The sequence below is a fragment of the Molothrus ater genome, chromosome 6 (assembly GCF_012460135.2).
Source record: "Molothrus ater isolate BHLD 08-10-18 breed brown headed cowbird chromosome 6, BPBGC_Mater_1.1, whole genome shotgun sequence".
Taxonomy (NCBI): domain Eukaryota; kingdom Metazoa; phylum Chordata; class Aves; order Passeriformes; family Icteridae; genus Molothrus; species Molothrus ater.
In genome coordinates, this window is record NC_050483.2 from 24111843 (window position 1) to 24126016 (window position 14174).

Sequence of the window (14174 nt, forward strand, 5' to 3'; positions counted from 1 at the left end):
TCATCAGAGTTTCCTAAATGGAACAGTAGATAGAAGTTGATACTCAGCCACAGGGGAAAGAAGTTCCCAGGAGAAAGGTCTTTGAGACCAGAAGAATTAAAGATGAGGTTCAGTGAATGCTTTAAATCAGCAATGCTGTATGAAGGGCAGTCCTGTCTGCTTCCCTCTCATGAGTATTTTTTGTGCTGCTGCAAGCAACTATGCAGCCATGGGGTGTACTGGATTGGGAAACTGTTCTGGTTAAAAAAATGACCTAGACAACAATCAGTAATTTCTCATAGCAGTTCCCTGATGCAGCTTTCTTCTACACAGGTGCTGGGAACAAGGGGTAGGATTTGTTGAAGTATTGAGTTACAGCCTTAATTTTATTTACAAGTTTGGGCTTTCAGAAATATGCACAAAGCATTCTTGTACTGTTAGTACAAGAATGGTACTGTTGGTGCCATCGGTACTATTCCTTGCTAAACTAATAAGGAATCTAGACTAAGAAATACCTTCATAAACTTGCTTGCAATTGTAGCTGAACATATTAAGGCCTCTTCTGGGTTAAGAATAGTCTGTCTGATGTTTTTTTTTCATCTGAAGATCATTTCTGGACTGTAGAAATCAACAGTGTTCTACATGGTGCTGTAGCTTCAAACATGTGAGACAGGATGTTCCATCTTCTACCATGCAAACTTTCTATATTGCAAACGTGGGCCTTATTTCTAGGAATTTTTAATATCTCTATACTCTTGAGTTTGAAAATACTAGAACCTGAAATTTCCCTATCACAAAGATAGTATATGCAGGTTCAGCTTCAAACCTCCTGAAAAACTGAACTGCAGTTAGGTTAGGCTGGTAGAGTAGACATCACTCCAGCCATGTCTTAACAAGGTGCCACTGAACTGTTGGTGTAGATGGTACTTAGAGGCCTTGGAACCTCATTGTACTAGAGCTTGTAGTTTTCATATGCGAGGTATGAAGGGGAAAACACTTGGATGAGGTCACCCAGCAACTTACCAGCAGGGATTAAAATAAAATATTGTTTTGTGGATTGCTGCTCACTAGTCTGCTGTACAGTTACTTCACTGATATGCATGAGTGTCTCAGATACTGGAATAATTAAATGGAAGACTGGCTGGAGAAGTCTCTGCCCTTTCTCACTGACTTTATCCAAGATGAGTATGGAAATCAGCTGTAAGAAATGAATGTCTGTATCTGCAGGGAGGAGTTTTTCACTCATCTCCTGTTTATTGGAGATGAGAAGAGCGGGAACTAGGCGCTCCACGAGAGAAGGGGAAATGAATTAAGACATACTGTTTCTAATGAGAGTGCTGCTGGAGTTTGTCAGTGTCATGATTTGAGACTTGTTTAAACTGTGCTGTCCTTTGCAAAGGATGCTGTTATGCTTAACAAAGGGCAGTGTTTGATAAAGTGCAATTGCTATTATTTCTTGGCTGAAGGCTTCAGGAGGTGAATAAATTTAATTTCCTGGGCTCGTTGCAATGTCTTATCTCCGTTTTGGAGCAAGTTATACATTAATCAGGGTATTAACATTTCATAAACTTCTGGAGGAAGCTAAATGTCTTGAGTGCCTTTTGCGTGTACTGTCCATTGTCCAACATTAAGTTTACATCTTACTGTATTCTGTTCAACTTTAGTACTATAATCACTATTCATTTCTTTCTTTGCAGCCTCTGTGAATGTGCTTGTCCAAAACTGCAAGATTTACAATGATGCTAGCTGTGATATCTCTGCTGATGGGCAGCTGCTGGCAGCCTTCATTCCCAGCAGTCAGAGAGGCTTCCCTGATGAAGGAATACTGGCTGTATATTCTCTGGCACCCCACAACTTGGGCGAGATGCTATACACAAAGCGATTTGGTAAGCATACAGCAAGAAGTCAGGGTGGGTGAGGGTGTGACAACCTCAGAACTTCAGCCATCAGTAAGATGCAATAGCTTGAGCATCAGTAATTGTAGCAGCAGGAAACATTGGATTGGCCATCTAGCCAGCCACAGACAGTACTGCTGGGGAGAGGCTTGTGATATGGTCTGGACAAGTACAGTGCTGGTATGGGGGAGCTGCTGAAGAATAGTTTTTAATTCCTTAAAGGACTTCATTGTCTTAGTGACAGAACACCTACAACAAGGAAATGTCTTATAAAATTTGTAACTTGTGCCGGTCTCCCTATTCTCTACGCCTTGTAAGAATGAGATTAATATGGCATACATTATGTGACTGAAAAAGCTGTGAGGATAAAACAAGGGGCAGGATGTCAACTCATGAGAGAAATAACCCCTCTTCTCTTCACAGGACCTAATGCCATTTCTGTGAGCCTGTCTCCAATGGGCAGATATGTTATGGTGGGACTGGCTTCCCGACGTATCCTGTTGCATCCCACTACAGAACACATGGTTGCTCAAGTTTTCAGGCTGCAACAGCCCCATGGTGGAGAAACCTCTATGAGGGTGAGTATATGTGTATCCTGCTTATGTGTGTTTGGCTCCAGCCTAGTAGTTAGTTGTTGGGTTCTGACAACAGAGAACGCTCCAGAACCACTGAATAATAAACACACAAAGGAATTTATTGCAGATGTATGCAAACATGGCAGGAGAATGTAAATACAACAGAACTATGAAACTTTTCTCTCGTTTCAAATATGATGATGATCAAATACTTTCTGTGTTGTAATACATTCCCAGGGCTAGACATCATTCAGAGTACCTAGTAGGTATTTTGTACCTTTTCAGGTGATTTGCATCTTGCTTGTGGTACTACAGTTGATTTTGCTGAGGCAGCATATCAGCTGAGGCTTCAGGATCATTTTCTATCATTCCTAAAAGCAAGTGACCTCTAGGACAGCAGCCATCAACAGTTTCAGGAAGGGTAGGGGCCAAGCTTCATATCCTACCTGCAAACTGAAGTTGACCATGCTTTTCCCAAACAGGCTGTGCTGGCTATTTATAAGTTAGTTCTTAATGCATATTATAAGGATATTTGGCAATGGAATTATCTTTATGTTCTGCTTTGTGTGGCAGCTGAACTGTGATCCACTTTGATTAATTTAGTACCTGAGGGAAAACCTTCATCTTTTCACTAAATGCCAGAGTTGAGAACATGTGTGTCTTACTTTCTTAATGAGTGAAGCACAACAGCTGTTCAGTGATAGTTCTAGGTAATAAAAGCCGTGTCTAGTTCATAATGCACAAAGAGAGTTAAGGAGTCAGAACTAAGTAATTTCTAAAGCTGAAATTTGGGTTGGATTCAAGTTCTAGACCATGTATTCAGGTGACTTGTTTTAGGAGATGAAAAACAAATCTTCACAATTTTCACTTTGAGGGATAACTTTACCATGGTGGAACTCGTTCCGTGAGAAATCTTTTTTTCCTCTTGTTTTCTTTTCTAAAATACTTTTCTTTTTTTCTTAAAGGCCTCTCTAATTATTATTACTTTTGGCCATACAATGTTTTCTCAGTGTACAAGGGTTGCATTTGTCTAGTGACCTGACACTGGGGGCAAACTTGTCACTGGGTGAAATTCCTTGATTCACCTGATCTGAAACTCTTGTTTGTTGTCATCATCTGCTCCATATTATAAGGCAAGGGAAGATAAATGATGAAAGTATCCTTTGGTGCACCAGTCAGCACTTTTTCAGACGTGGTTCTGAGCTACCGTTCTGGTACAAGCCTCTCAAAGTAAGAGACAGAAATTAAAATGTATTTAAGAAAAAAAGTACAATTTGGTTTACAGGTAAAGTTGGTAAAAGCTGCATGGATAGAAGATCACAAAGTACATGGAAACACTATCCTGTAAGATCATTTGAAAATTCTAGTTTGCCCTAGTACTGTTTCTTTTTCATCTATTTTAAGATCCTAGTGAAATGCATATTTTTTTTCTGCCAGAAACTAGAGTAGCCCTTCCTACAGTCTTTTTACCATATCATAAGTTAAGACAGAGAAGTCCGATTAGCAAAAAATCACATCTTCCTCTCATCTCTCCTTTACATTTGCTCTAAGCTCCAGTTGCTATGGCTTCTAGCCCTTGTCTTTTGGAGACATTTTTCTGTAGCCAGCTAAATCAGCAAGCTCACTGTCTAAATGTTTCATTTATATTTCTTCATCTTCATGTCTTCAAATGCTTATACCCCTACTCTTAGTCACCGTTTAGTGAAGTAATGCTTTGTATTCTTTAATCTTCTCTTGTAATTTAATCTTCCAACTTTGTTTTTTTTCTTTTGAACTCTCTCCAAAAAAACCTTTATTTTCTTTTTTTTCTTTCTTTTTTTTTTTTTCCCTTGTTCTGGGATGTGTTTAAATGTACTTAATGTGATAAGCACAGTTTTACCAGAAGCCCACAGAGGGTAGTTATTTGGATAGCAGCCTTTATTTATGCAGTCAGAAACCATTGAGGGGTGGATTAGTTTTCAGGGGGGGATGCTGTTTTGGTGCACTGAAAATTTTGTACCATTTTTTCCCACTCTTGCTTCTCAGACTTGCTCCACATCATTGCATTTCTGTCTTTCTCATCTGCTGTAGTTCTGGATTTTTTTTCTCCAGATGGATTGCATGTATTCTAAAGGTTGCTTTTTTCATCTTTCTTGCACATGTATTTATAGCTTCCAAAACCTTTCCCCCACGTTTTGAAATCCATCCAGTCTAGCAGGATTTGCTAACTATTTTGCTGTTTTCCCCTATTCCAAATAATGTTTAAAGATGTTAAAAATATCTTATTTCTGACAGCTTTGGACTTGGAGCTTTATGCATGTGTGACAGGGTCACAGCTAGATCAGTTTGAATTAATTTGGTTAAAGAACTTTCCTCTTGAGTGATGTTGAATACTGTTTCAACATTTTGGTGTGCTGCTGGTTGTCTTTGTGCAGTCCACAAAACCAAGCTTAGAAAGTGTACAGCTGTCCATTTTGTTAATACTGTTCCTCTGTCTAGTTGTAAAAATTAGTGCATCCACCACAGGTATTTCTTCTGCCTTGAGTTTTGCAGTAAGACTCCTTCATAAGTTTGTAATACTTTTCAAGGCATGCAAAATGAAAATAGAGTTTTAAGTAGGAAACTTCATCATATTCCTAGCACACTGTCCTTACCACAGCTGATATATTCATATTCAGTTGAGTAAAAATCTGTTTATAGCTTTGCCAGCATGCAGAACAAAAAGGTTCAGGAAACCTGGTGAAACTGTATTCTTTAATATCTAATTTAATATGCACCTTAGAGAGAATCAGAAAGCATTTTTGTTGCCTCTCTGCCAACAGCTTGTAATACAAAGCACTTGTTACTCAAACTCTTAATTAAAAATGAGTCAGAGTCATGTTTGAAGCAATATTTTGTGGATATTTTAATTATACCCTACTCCAAAACTCCCAAAAGAAATGCTACATTACATTCTTTGAGAATTCTCATAAGTTGTTTGACAGTTCTTCTGCCTTCCTGCCTGCCTGCCTGCCTTCCTCCCTGCCTCCCTCTTGGCTTTGGATTTGCAGTCAATGAACTGTAAGAGCAAGGCTTGGCACCATGGCCTCCAAGCCACTGCTGACCAGTGCAATGATTATTTCTGATTCAGATTAACCTTCTTCCACATCCTTAACTAGCAGTCAATGGAATGCAGATTTCTATTGCTTGGAGAGTTTCTTCCATCTTGCTGTTAAAAGAGAGGTTTGAAGATGCAGTTAATTAATTTTATTACATGAAACTTTAATACATTTAATTGTACTAGAAATTCACTGGCTGTTGATGCAATTTTCTGAGAACTTCAGCTATTTTGGATTGTACTAAGGAGCACCTTGGTTGTACAAGAGTACATTGCCTGTTTGCATCTTGCTGCCAGTATTTCAGAGAGATTGGGTAGAGTTCACAACAGGTCAGGGCTGTTGTGATTTGACAGTTACGAATTTTGTTCAGAAATAAAGTCATGAGTTATCATCAAATGTGGTAGTTGTGAGGTAGAAGTTTATGCTTTTTCTGCTCACTCCCTGCAGATTGGTCTGATTAGCATTTCACATGGAAACCTCGCTCTGCTAAAGAACAATTTTTAAACTTCAGTCTGAAAAACAAAATCTTTCTAGTAGTGTTGACTTTTAACAGGAGGGGTATGCATGAACATCAAGTGTTTGTTGCTCGTGTTCTTGGGGGATTTTTTTGCAAATCTCTGAAATGTATCTGTAGCTGGAGAGAACAGGGAAGGAATTGCTTTTAGCAGATATCTAGTTTGGGGGTGGTACAGATAGCAGTGATGCTGGCAATTGTCTGCAATTTGAGTTTCAGAGATAGAAAGCTTGGAGACAGGACTCCAAATGTGGAGTAAGGATAGGTTTTGTAGCCTGTTTTGAAAACATAGGTGGAATTTGTTTCTAAATAAAGCATGCCTGTTTTCAAGCCGTTTGGTTTAGGGTGATTTTTGAATTCCACATGCTTCCCAGCATATACGGACATTAAAGGACTTTAAAGAACATGAAATTAGAGTCTTGTATGGAGCTGAAGGTCCTTAGAAACATGGGAAGAGTAAGGATCATATTGCCCTGGATCTGATAGCAGTGGGTACTAGTGAGAAAGGCAGCCAGAAGGTAGTTTTATTTCTAGCATTCACAAATGCTGATGCCCTTGCAATGTTTAGTGTTTTTCATTCTACCCAGAGGAAGATAACTTGGAAATATCAGCCAAACATGATTACTGGAATCCAAATTAAAGTGAAACCTTGAAAGTAGCTTTTGAGCTGACGATACAAAAAGTGAGGTAGGTGATAAAAAATTTGATTGACATGAAGCTGAAGAGCAAATCATACCATTTGTGGGGATAAGGTGACTTAACCAATCCCCATCTCAAGTGCTGCACTTGCTTTGAGTGTGGAAAAATTCAGGCTGTGGAGATGCAGAATTGGTTCTTGACAAGACTGCTGCTATTTGGGAAACATTCTGATTAAGTGGTCGGTCAATAGCCTGGACGGAACAGAGTATTTGTACATTTCCATCGTAAACAGATGGAGCATTCCAAATACCACAGGAAGAAGAGCCTGAAACAGAAAGACTTGCAGAGTTTTAGCACAAAGCCAAGCTTTTTTTTGTTGTAGCATATTAACTCTTAATGAGTACAATGCACAGTAAAAAGATGCACAGTTTTCCTGAGTGCTGTTGCATTCTGAGCTTCATACAAGTGTCAGTAAAATGTATCCAGCATTGTCTGCAAAGGTCACTCACTGACTCTCTGGGTGAGCTGTGCAAGCTCCTGCAGCCATAAGCAACCAAGCTTTAATCCTGAAAGCAAATACCCTGCACATCTCTTTCACTGGGGCACAAGTTAGTTTTATCAGAAACCTTGGTAATGTGAAAATAAATGGGTTAGGAGAATATGAGGAGATGGCTTACTGCAACACCTTACGTCCAGTGAAAGAGTTCATATGAACTAACATATTTCTGAGAACAAGAGTAGCATACAAGAAAGTACCAGCCTCTTGCTGTGTTGTTGAAGAATGTGTTGGTATGGTCCCTTGGGTCTTCTTTTAAGAAAGATTTGACATCTTCAGGTCAACAGGGTGATCTTCTGATGACTCCAAGTAGAACTGCAAATAATATGTCCAATTACTGCCCACAGAAATTTTTCACTCTTGGCAGAAGTCAAACCACATAAATGTTTTTTGGCCTTTTGAAAGGCCATGCAAAGTCACAGACTGCAGGCACTTGTTGATACTAGAAAAAGGACATGGAAACAGAATGCTTGTTTGACTGAAATGGGAAATTCCTCCTTTTAATAGAGTGGAGCATTATTGTCTCATTGAGACCTAGTAGTTTATATATTCTGTGTATTGGCAGATTCTGTCAGATGTTTTTAGAAAAACAGATAATACCCAAAACCCATGTTGGTAAACACTTTTTATGTAGGGTTCTGTAAAGAGACCTGTATCCAACATCACTGGTAAATGCAGCACAACCTTGGGGGTGCAGATGGCATGAAGATTTGCAGAGATGTGCACAGGAATAGTTTGTTGTAAGACTTAGATATATTTCTGTGTTGACCAATTCAGCTGTGTCTGCTTGAAGTCTGCTAAGACACAGCTTAGAGGAAACTAAAAACTCATTAGAATCCTTCATAAGATACTGTGTTAATATCTCACATGATGGTTAAACATGGGAGCAATGTTTAACCATCCCTTTTAGCAAACTGGTGTGAAGAAAAAGCAAATGACATCTCTTCAGGATGTTTTTACTTAGTGGGATGTGAAACTGAGAGCCAAGACATTTTGTTTAATATGTGGTCCAGTATTTGGAGAGCAGAGCTCTTGCAGTTCAGATAAGGCCTTGAGCCTATTTGCCCCACGGTACCTACTATTAGCTTTGGTGCGGTTTGGTACGTAGTTTTAACCAGATTTAAGAAATGATAGCAAACATGATTCTACATATGAGATTATTTATGTGCAATCATCTTGCCCAAGTCATTTAGCTGGAAGGGAGCCAAAGTGAATTCTTACCAATTTGTATTGAACTGTGCATGGGCTGAGAAGAAATTACTGTTTGCTATTTCACAAAAACTTTTTCCAGTACTTCTTCTACCATCTTCATTTAATTAAATTTGAACCAACTCTTTCCTCTTGTATTTATTCCTTCCAGACATGTAGACAGCTGGATGTCAGCCTCTTTTCACCTAGATAAGGATGCATGTAGCTCTGTCATCAACATATTGTTGACATTTGATCTTGTATACCATTCCACTGAGGCTCAGCAGACAGAGAACAGAGTGGAATGGCAGCTGTGCACAAATCCTTTGCTCTTGTCATTGGATTTTTAACATATTGTAGATGTTGCTGTTACAGTCTCAGCATGACATTTAATGAGGAATTCACAGATACTGGTTTTGGTTTGCAGTCTGAGTTAAGGGCAAAAATAAAAAAAATGTTGCCGTTCCTTTTGCCAGAGAAATGGCGGTATGTCTATTAGATGGATGCAGCATTGAGAGCTGTTGGTGATTTTTGGAAGAGAGAGCAGCAGTGGGATACAGTCCTGTTTGCACAGTTCAGTTTTTTTGTGCATCTCTGCTGAATATACATACACGTGTATCTGTCTTCTGCCACTCCAATCCCTTTGGCATTCCTGTTTCTCTCCTTTCATCTTTTCCAACCATCTGCATGTGCAAATGAAAAGATGATTGTTTTGTTCTCTTGCTTACTCAACCCTCGGTTTCAGATCCCAGTTTGGACCAGTCCCCTAAGGAGATTTTTGGAGCTATTACCCTGGTTTTACAGCATTTGAAAGACAGGTAGTAAAATAACAAGCCACTTCACTGCAAGTGTGTTATTTTCCTGAGTGAGAGCTTTGTTACCTGAGATGATCCATTTCTTCGTAAGACTTTGTTCCCATTAGTTAATTTTAAATGTAGTAGTTGCATGGCAGGCTTGTGAAATAAAGTACCAGCTGATAATGCGAAGAACTCACCTAAAGAAAGAAAGGATTAGGTGAGCTTTAATGAGACTTCTCTGAATTTGAAATATCAGCAATAAATTATGTAATCAACCAGGATCAGGAAGAACCAAGAATCTTTTATGTTAGCAGAAAATTTTGCAATCCATCCAACAGGATTTTCTGGTGCTAGCCTGTTTTAGGAATTGGATCAACTATCCACAGAAAGGTTTCAGTTGTTGAAAATTTAAGAGTTTTCATTTAATTTGCTGTGGCTCAGAAAGCAAAGCTAGGATTTTCTGCATGGAAAACAGGTGCAGAAAAAGGCAGAAAGAGGTTTGTTATATTGGTAAAGACTGAAGAAAAATTTTATATATAATCCTATTGCATCTGAGGAAGATAAATGGAGTTGAAAGAAATTTTATTTGTGCTGAGCACTGGACGATAAAATCCATTTGAGGATAGGTCTGACAAATCTGAAAAGATAAGTGCATTATTTTTCACTTCTTCCATTTTAACAGAGAAGGTCTATTGGAAAGATGTGTATGTTGTTAGCAGGAATCAGCTGTGGGGGAGGGGTTGAGCAGCATAGACCAACCTGCCTAATAGGGAGAGACTGGGAGCAAGAAAGCAAATCTTTTCCCCCATCTCATCATGGAAAATAGGTGCCTTTTTCTCTGCATCTGCATATAGGCACAGAGACTCCTTCCAAACAAAGGGGAGACTTTCTATGTTTCAAAATGCTGGTGGTATACATTGTCTTATTAATAAATGTATTGAGCAATCAGTTAGTTATCCCAAGGAGTGTTGTTTTACTTTGCTTTGCTCTGCTTTAGACAAGCTAGGCTTGAATTTTGCTGCAGAGGGTTCTGGAGTTTGTAACAGTGCAAGTCTTAAACCTGAATTTCATCATATTTTGTGAAATTCATTAATAGACAGCAAAGCAAAAAATGTAATGTTAGCCAAAATATTGTGCTGTTTATTAAGGAGATCAGGTTAGAATGTCTTTTTCTTATGGTGCTTCTGGGCCTTCAAAAAACACAAACTAATTGAATGCATAATAGAAGTCAGTGATTCAGGCTTACTGGCTAAGGACATGTTGTGTATTCAGTGGAGTGGTAGATGCTTTATAGAAACTTACCTGATACCTTGGTGTCAGAGGTAAGCTAGTCAACACATTGGCATTATACAAATGTCAGGTAAGGTCTTTCAGTGGTAACACAGTATTAGGAGGAGGCAAAAAAAAAGATAATTAATTTAATTTAAATTATCTCTTAACAAGGTTCTTGCAATCAAAAAAAAATTAAGTCAAACTTGCTCTGCTTATGCCTTCATGCTCTCACTGCATCTTATCTGCTGCTCTGGCAAATACAATTGGGGTTCATAACTTTCTGCATTTGTTTTAATGCTCTTTGAGTAGTTTCAGACTATATGTAGGACTTGCTTGGAGATGTACTTTAAGTGAACTTAATACAGTGTTGTGGAGTGGCTGTGATTTTAGGGCTGCATTGGTAGTATAACCTGTACTCACATGAAGAGCACTTTGTTTACCAAAACAAACTTTGCATCTGTGGAGGTGAGAAGTACATTTATTGTCTGCCCTTACAGTTATACTCATCTAGCATAGATAAATGGTCTGAAGCTCTTCCTTGGCAACCCAGGTCAGAGTAGCTGCAAAACTGTGTATTTTACCAGTCCTCCAAGAGGTTTCTTTAGTGTTTAACTAAAGATATTTCTTTCCCTGTGTGTTTTCATTGTCTCTCAGCCTTTGGTTGAAATATAATTCAGTTGAAAATTCATAATTATGTTTTAGGCTTTTTTTGTGATTTAAAAACCCACCTTATCTGCTTCAGGGATGACAGGATCTCCCCATGTAAAGGAGACAACAGCTGCACTCCCACCCCCCAGGGAGTCCTTATCAAGGCTGATCTTATAGCCAGCTTACTGCTTGGCCTAAGCAAAGGTAATGGCTTGAAATTTATTGGCATCTCGTAGGCAGATGCATCTAGTCGAGAGCAGAAGTGTCTCTATTGAGTTAAAAAAAGATAAAAAGCAAGAGTTCCTGCTGAGTTTTCCTACTGCTTGTGCCAAAACTTTCTCTTCTCCAGCTTCAAAACATGTTTGTTCTTTCTTGAGTGCCAGAGAGAAGAAAGGTCTCACTCTGCCAAACAAGAGGTGTTCAGCACTCCCCTGCTTTTCACTGCTCTCCTTAGGGGTGGGAAGGCCTTGAGCAAAGCGGTGGCTGTGCAGATGATGCCCTGCCTCTGCTTTGGCCAGGCACGGCGCCGCCTGGATCGGGCGAGTGCAGCACCGTGGCCAGCTGGCAGCAGGAGCACAGACCTGGGGCAGCCTGCTGCTGCTTTGATGACTGACAGCATCCTGGCAATTGCTCTGTCCAGTTTTCTAGTGTTGGCACATCCCAGAAATGGGGGGGAAAGGTGGAATTTAATTTGTTATTAAAAAGCAGCAGCTTCCCTAGTACAGAATGGGAGGGGAAGACAGAAGGACTAGCTCAATAATGAGGATGTAGGAGAGACTTCCAGCAAAAAGTTTTCTTACCTCTCCAGGGCAGGTATAAATTAACTGTCTAGCTCTATGCTTATGTATTGTGCCCTGGGCCTGTCAGCTTGACATTGAGGAAGAGATCATTGAGAAAGATTCCTTGAGGCTGTTGATTGTCATGCAGCCTCCCCTGGCACTCTGCCATAAGTAAATACCTAAGTTAGTGGCTGTGACAGTACTGATGTGACAGCAATGACAAGTTGGAGGGGAAGCAGCAACAGTGGGCTTGAGGTGGCCTTTGCACTCCAAATGCAGCTTGTTTGAATAATTTGAGGACCTATTTTTTCCTTATCTTCATGTATTATAGCCCTGCTTTCTTTGAGCTGTCTTTTCCTGTGGCTATGAAGCAATGAAAGCAGCTTTAGAGAGTTCAGTGCATGATGTACATGCCCACTCCTGTTGAATGAGGATGGAAAAGATGCACCAAAGAGATAAGTTGTTGCTTCTAGTACAGTTTTTGGAAATAGAAAAGTGCAGACAAAAATCAACCAAATCTTTCCCCACACTTCATGATTGATTACAGGGATGCAAAATGGAAGCAACCAACCTGTTTCTTTAGTGACTATTGCTTTCCCTTGGTACAAATTGCCTTTTGTGTGGAAGTTTAGCTACCTAGACAGTTTTAGTTTTTCTAGACAAAGGCTTTTTACCTTTCTGACATGCCCTGAACTCAAGGAGAGATGGACTCTTTGAAATGACAGGAGACTGCTGGAATCCTTGGTGGAGTGTGGAAAGATCACCAGAGACAGAGTTTTCTACAAACATAACTACAGGTCAAGCAACTGCTTTGTGTAATTCAGGCTGAATCATGGGGCCCTAAAGGGAAGGAGTAGGACCTACCATGTGTACTGAAATGATATTTATACATTATTGTTGTTGCAAGAAGAGAACAGCTTGCTATACTTGTGTTACCTCCTAGGGCTTAAGCTTCCATAGGTATGTTCTGAAGCTCACACACCTCAGACTTCAGTGTTTGTTGTTAGAGAAACATACCATTCAAAACTATTTCAGAAGAGCATCTGGACATAAAGGCAGCTGTCAACTTTCTAAAATGCTGAATTGCCATGTCTAATGGTGTGGCCATGTATTATTGAATTGGGAGTATAGTGATGCTAAGAGCAAGTTTGACATTGGTTATGGTGAAGAGCATGGAAGCTTTTTGTGACTGCTGATGGTGATTATGGGCTGATAAGGTGTAGTGCAATATGATATCTTGTAACTGAAAGTGCCACACTATTAAAAATAAGCTCTCTGGAAACTCTGGGAGTATGATGGGCATCTTTAAAAATCAATCGCTGCACTTTTACAACAGCATTTCCAAACTGAACCCTTGGCCATCAACATGGCTGTTACACATGGCCTGCAGTTAATGTGTGGACCAGCCCTAATAAAAAGAAACTCTTGAATTATCAGCTTTATGCATCTGTATTGTTAATTTTAAGATTTTGAGGGTTGGCACCAATCACTTGACCTAGAAGCTGGAGAGTTGTGTTTATGTAGGATTCCTGTTGTAACCTGAGCATTTTTCCTAGAAGTTCAGAATTACAAAGCCTGAACAATCCACAGCAAAGAGGTGTGGTGAGTCTGTGGTATGTTTTCAGGCTTGCTACTTTGGTTGAAATATCTCAGTAACTTTTATAAGATTTAACAATCAAAACAAGAAGACAAAAAAAAATCCAAAAGGAATTAGCTGTGATCTATGGCAAATAGTGCTTCCTGGCAGAGTTCTGACCTTCTTTGAAGAGAAGGACCTGCTGATGTTGAAAGAACTTAATTTTTTTTTCTGCTCTGTGTATAGAGTAGGGGGTCTTGTTAATGGATGCAATTGCAACAGACAGTCTGTATGACTGCATCAGATTGATTAGCTGGGTCCTGGTTACTGCTGTGAGTGGTGATTATGCCAGTACAGCTGCTTTCTCTTTTTATGTACTAATTACCACACGCACGGATGTCATCACCCTTAACACTGCATGGAGTTGTCCCATTAGCGTGGGAGTGGGAAGCAGCAGGGGAGGGGAGCTCTTCAGCGTGACAAGCTGTTTAGATTTGAATGGAGTGGAATGATGAAGCAACTATTCTGATGCAGAATTTTAAAGCTATCTTGTCTCTGAGATTCAGCCCTCAGCCAGCACTTGCAGGTTGTCAAAACCAGACTCATGTCCTTGGAGGAGCATTTTCCATGGGGTGCTGTTTACTGCAAAGCAGTAAAAGCAGTAAAGCCTAGCTGTAGC

At 39.7% G+C, this 14174-nt stretch overlaps 1 protein-coding gene across 1 annotated transcript in view; it reads left to right on the forward strand.

Annotated features, from left to right (window-relative positions):
- The window catches only part of AMBRA1 (autophagy and beclin 1 regulator 1), a 127101-nt gene that overhangs the window by 82828 nt on the left and 30099 nt on the right, over window positions 1-14174 (forward strand). The window contains exons 13-14 of the mRNA XM_036384471.2: window positions 1677-1865; window positions 2298-2452. Coding sequence (XP_036240364.1) covers window positions 1677-1865; window positions 2298-2452 — 344 coding nt within the window. The remainder of the gene's footprint in view (window positions 1-1676; window positions 1866-2297; window positions 2453-14174) is intronic.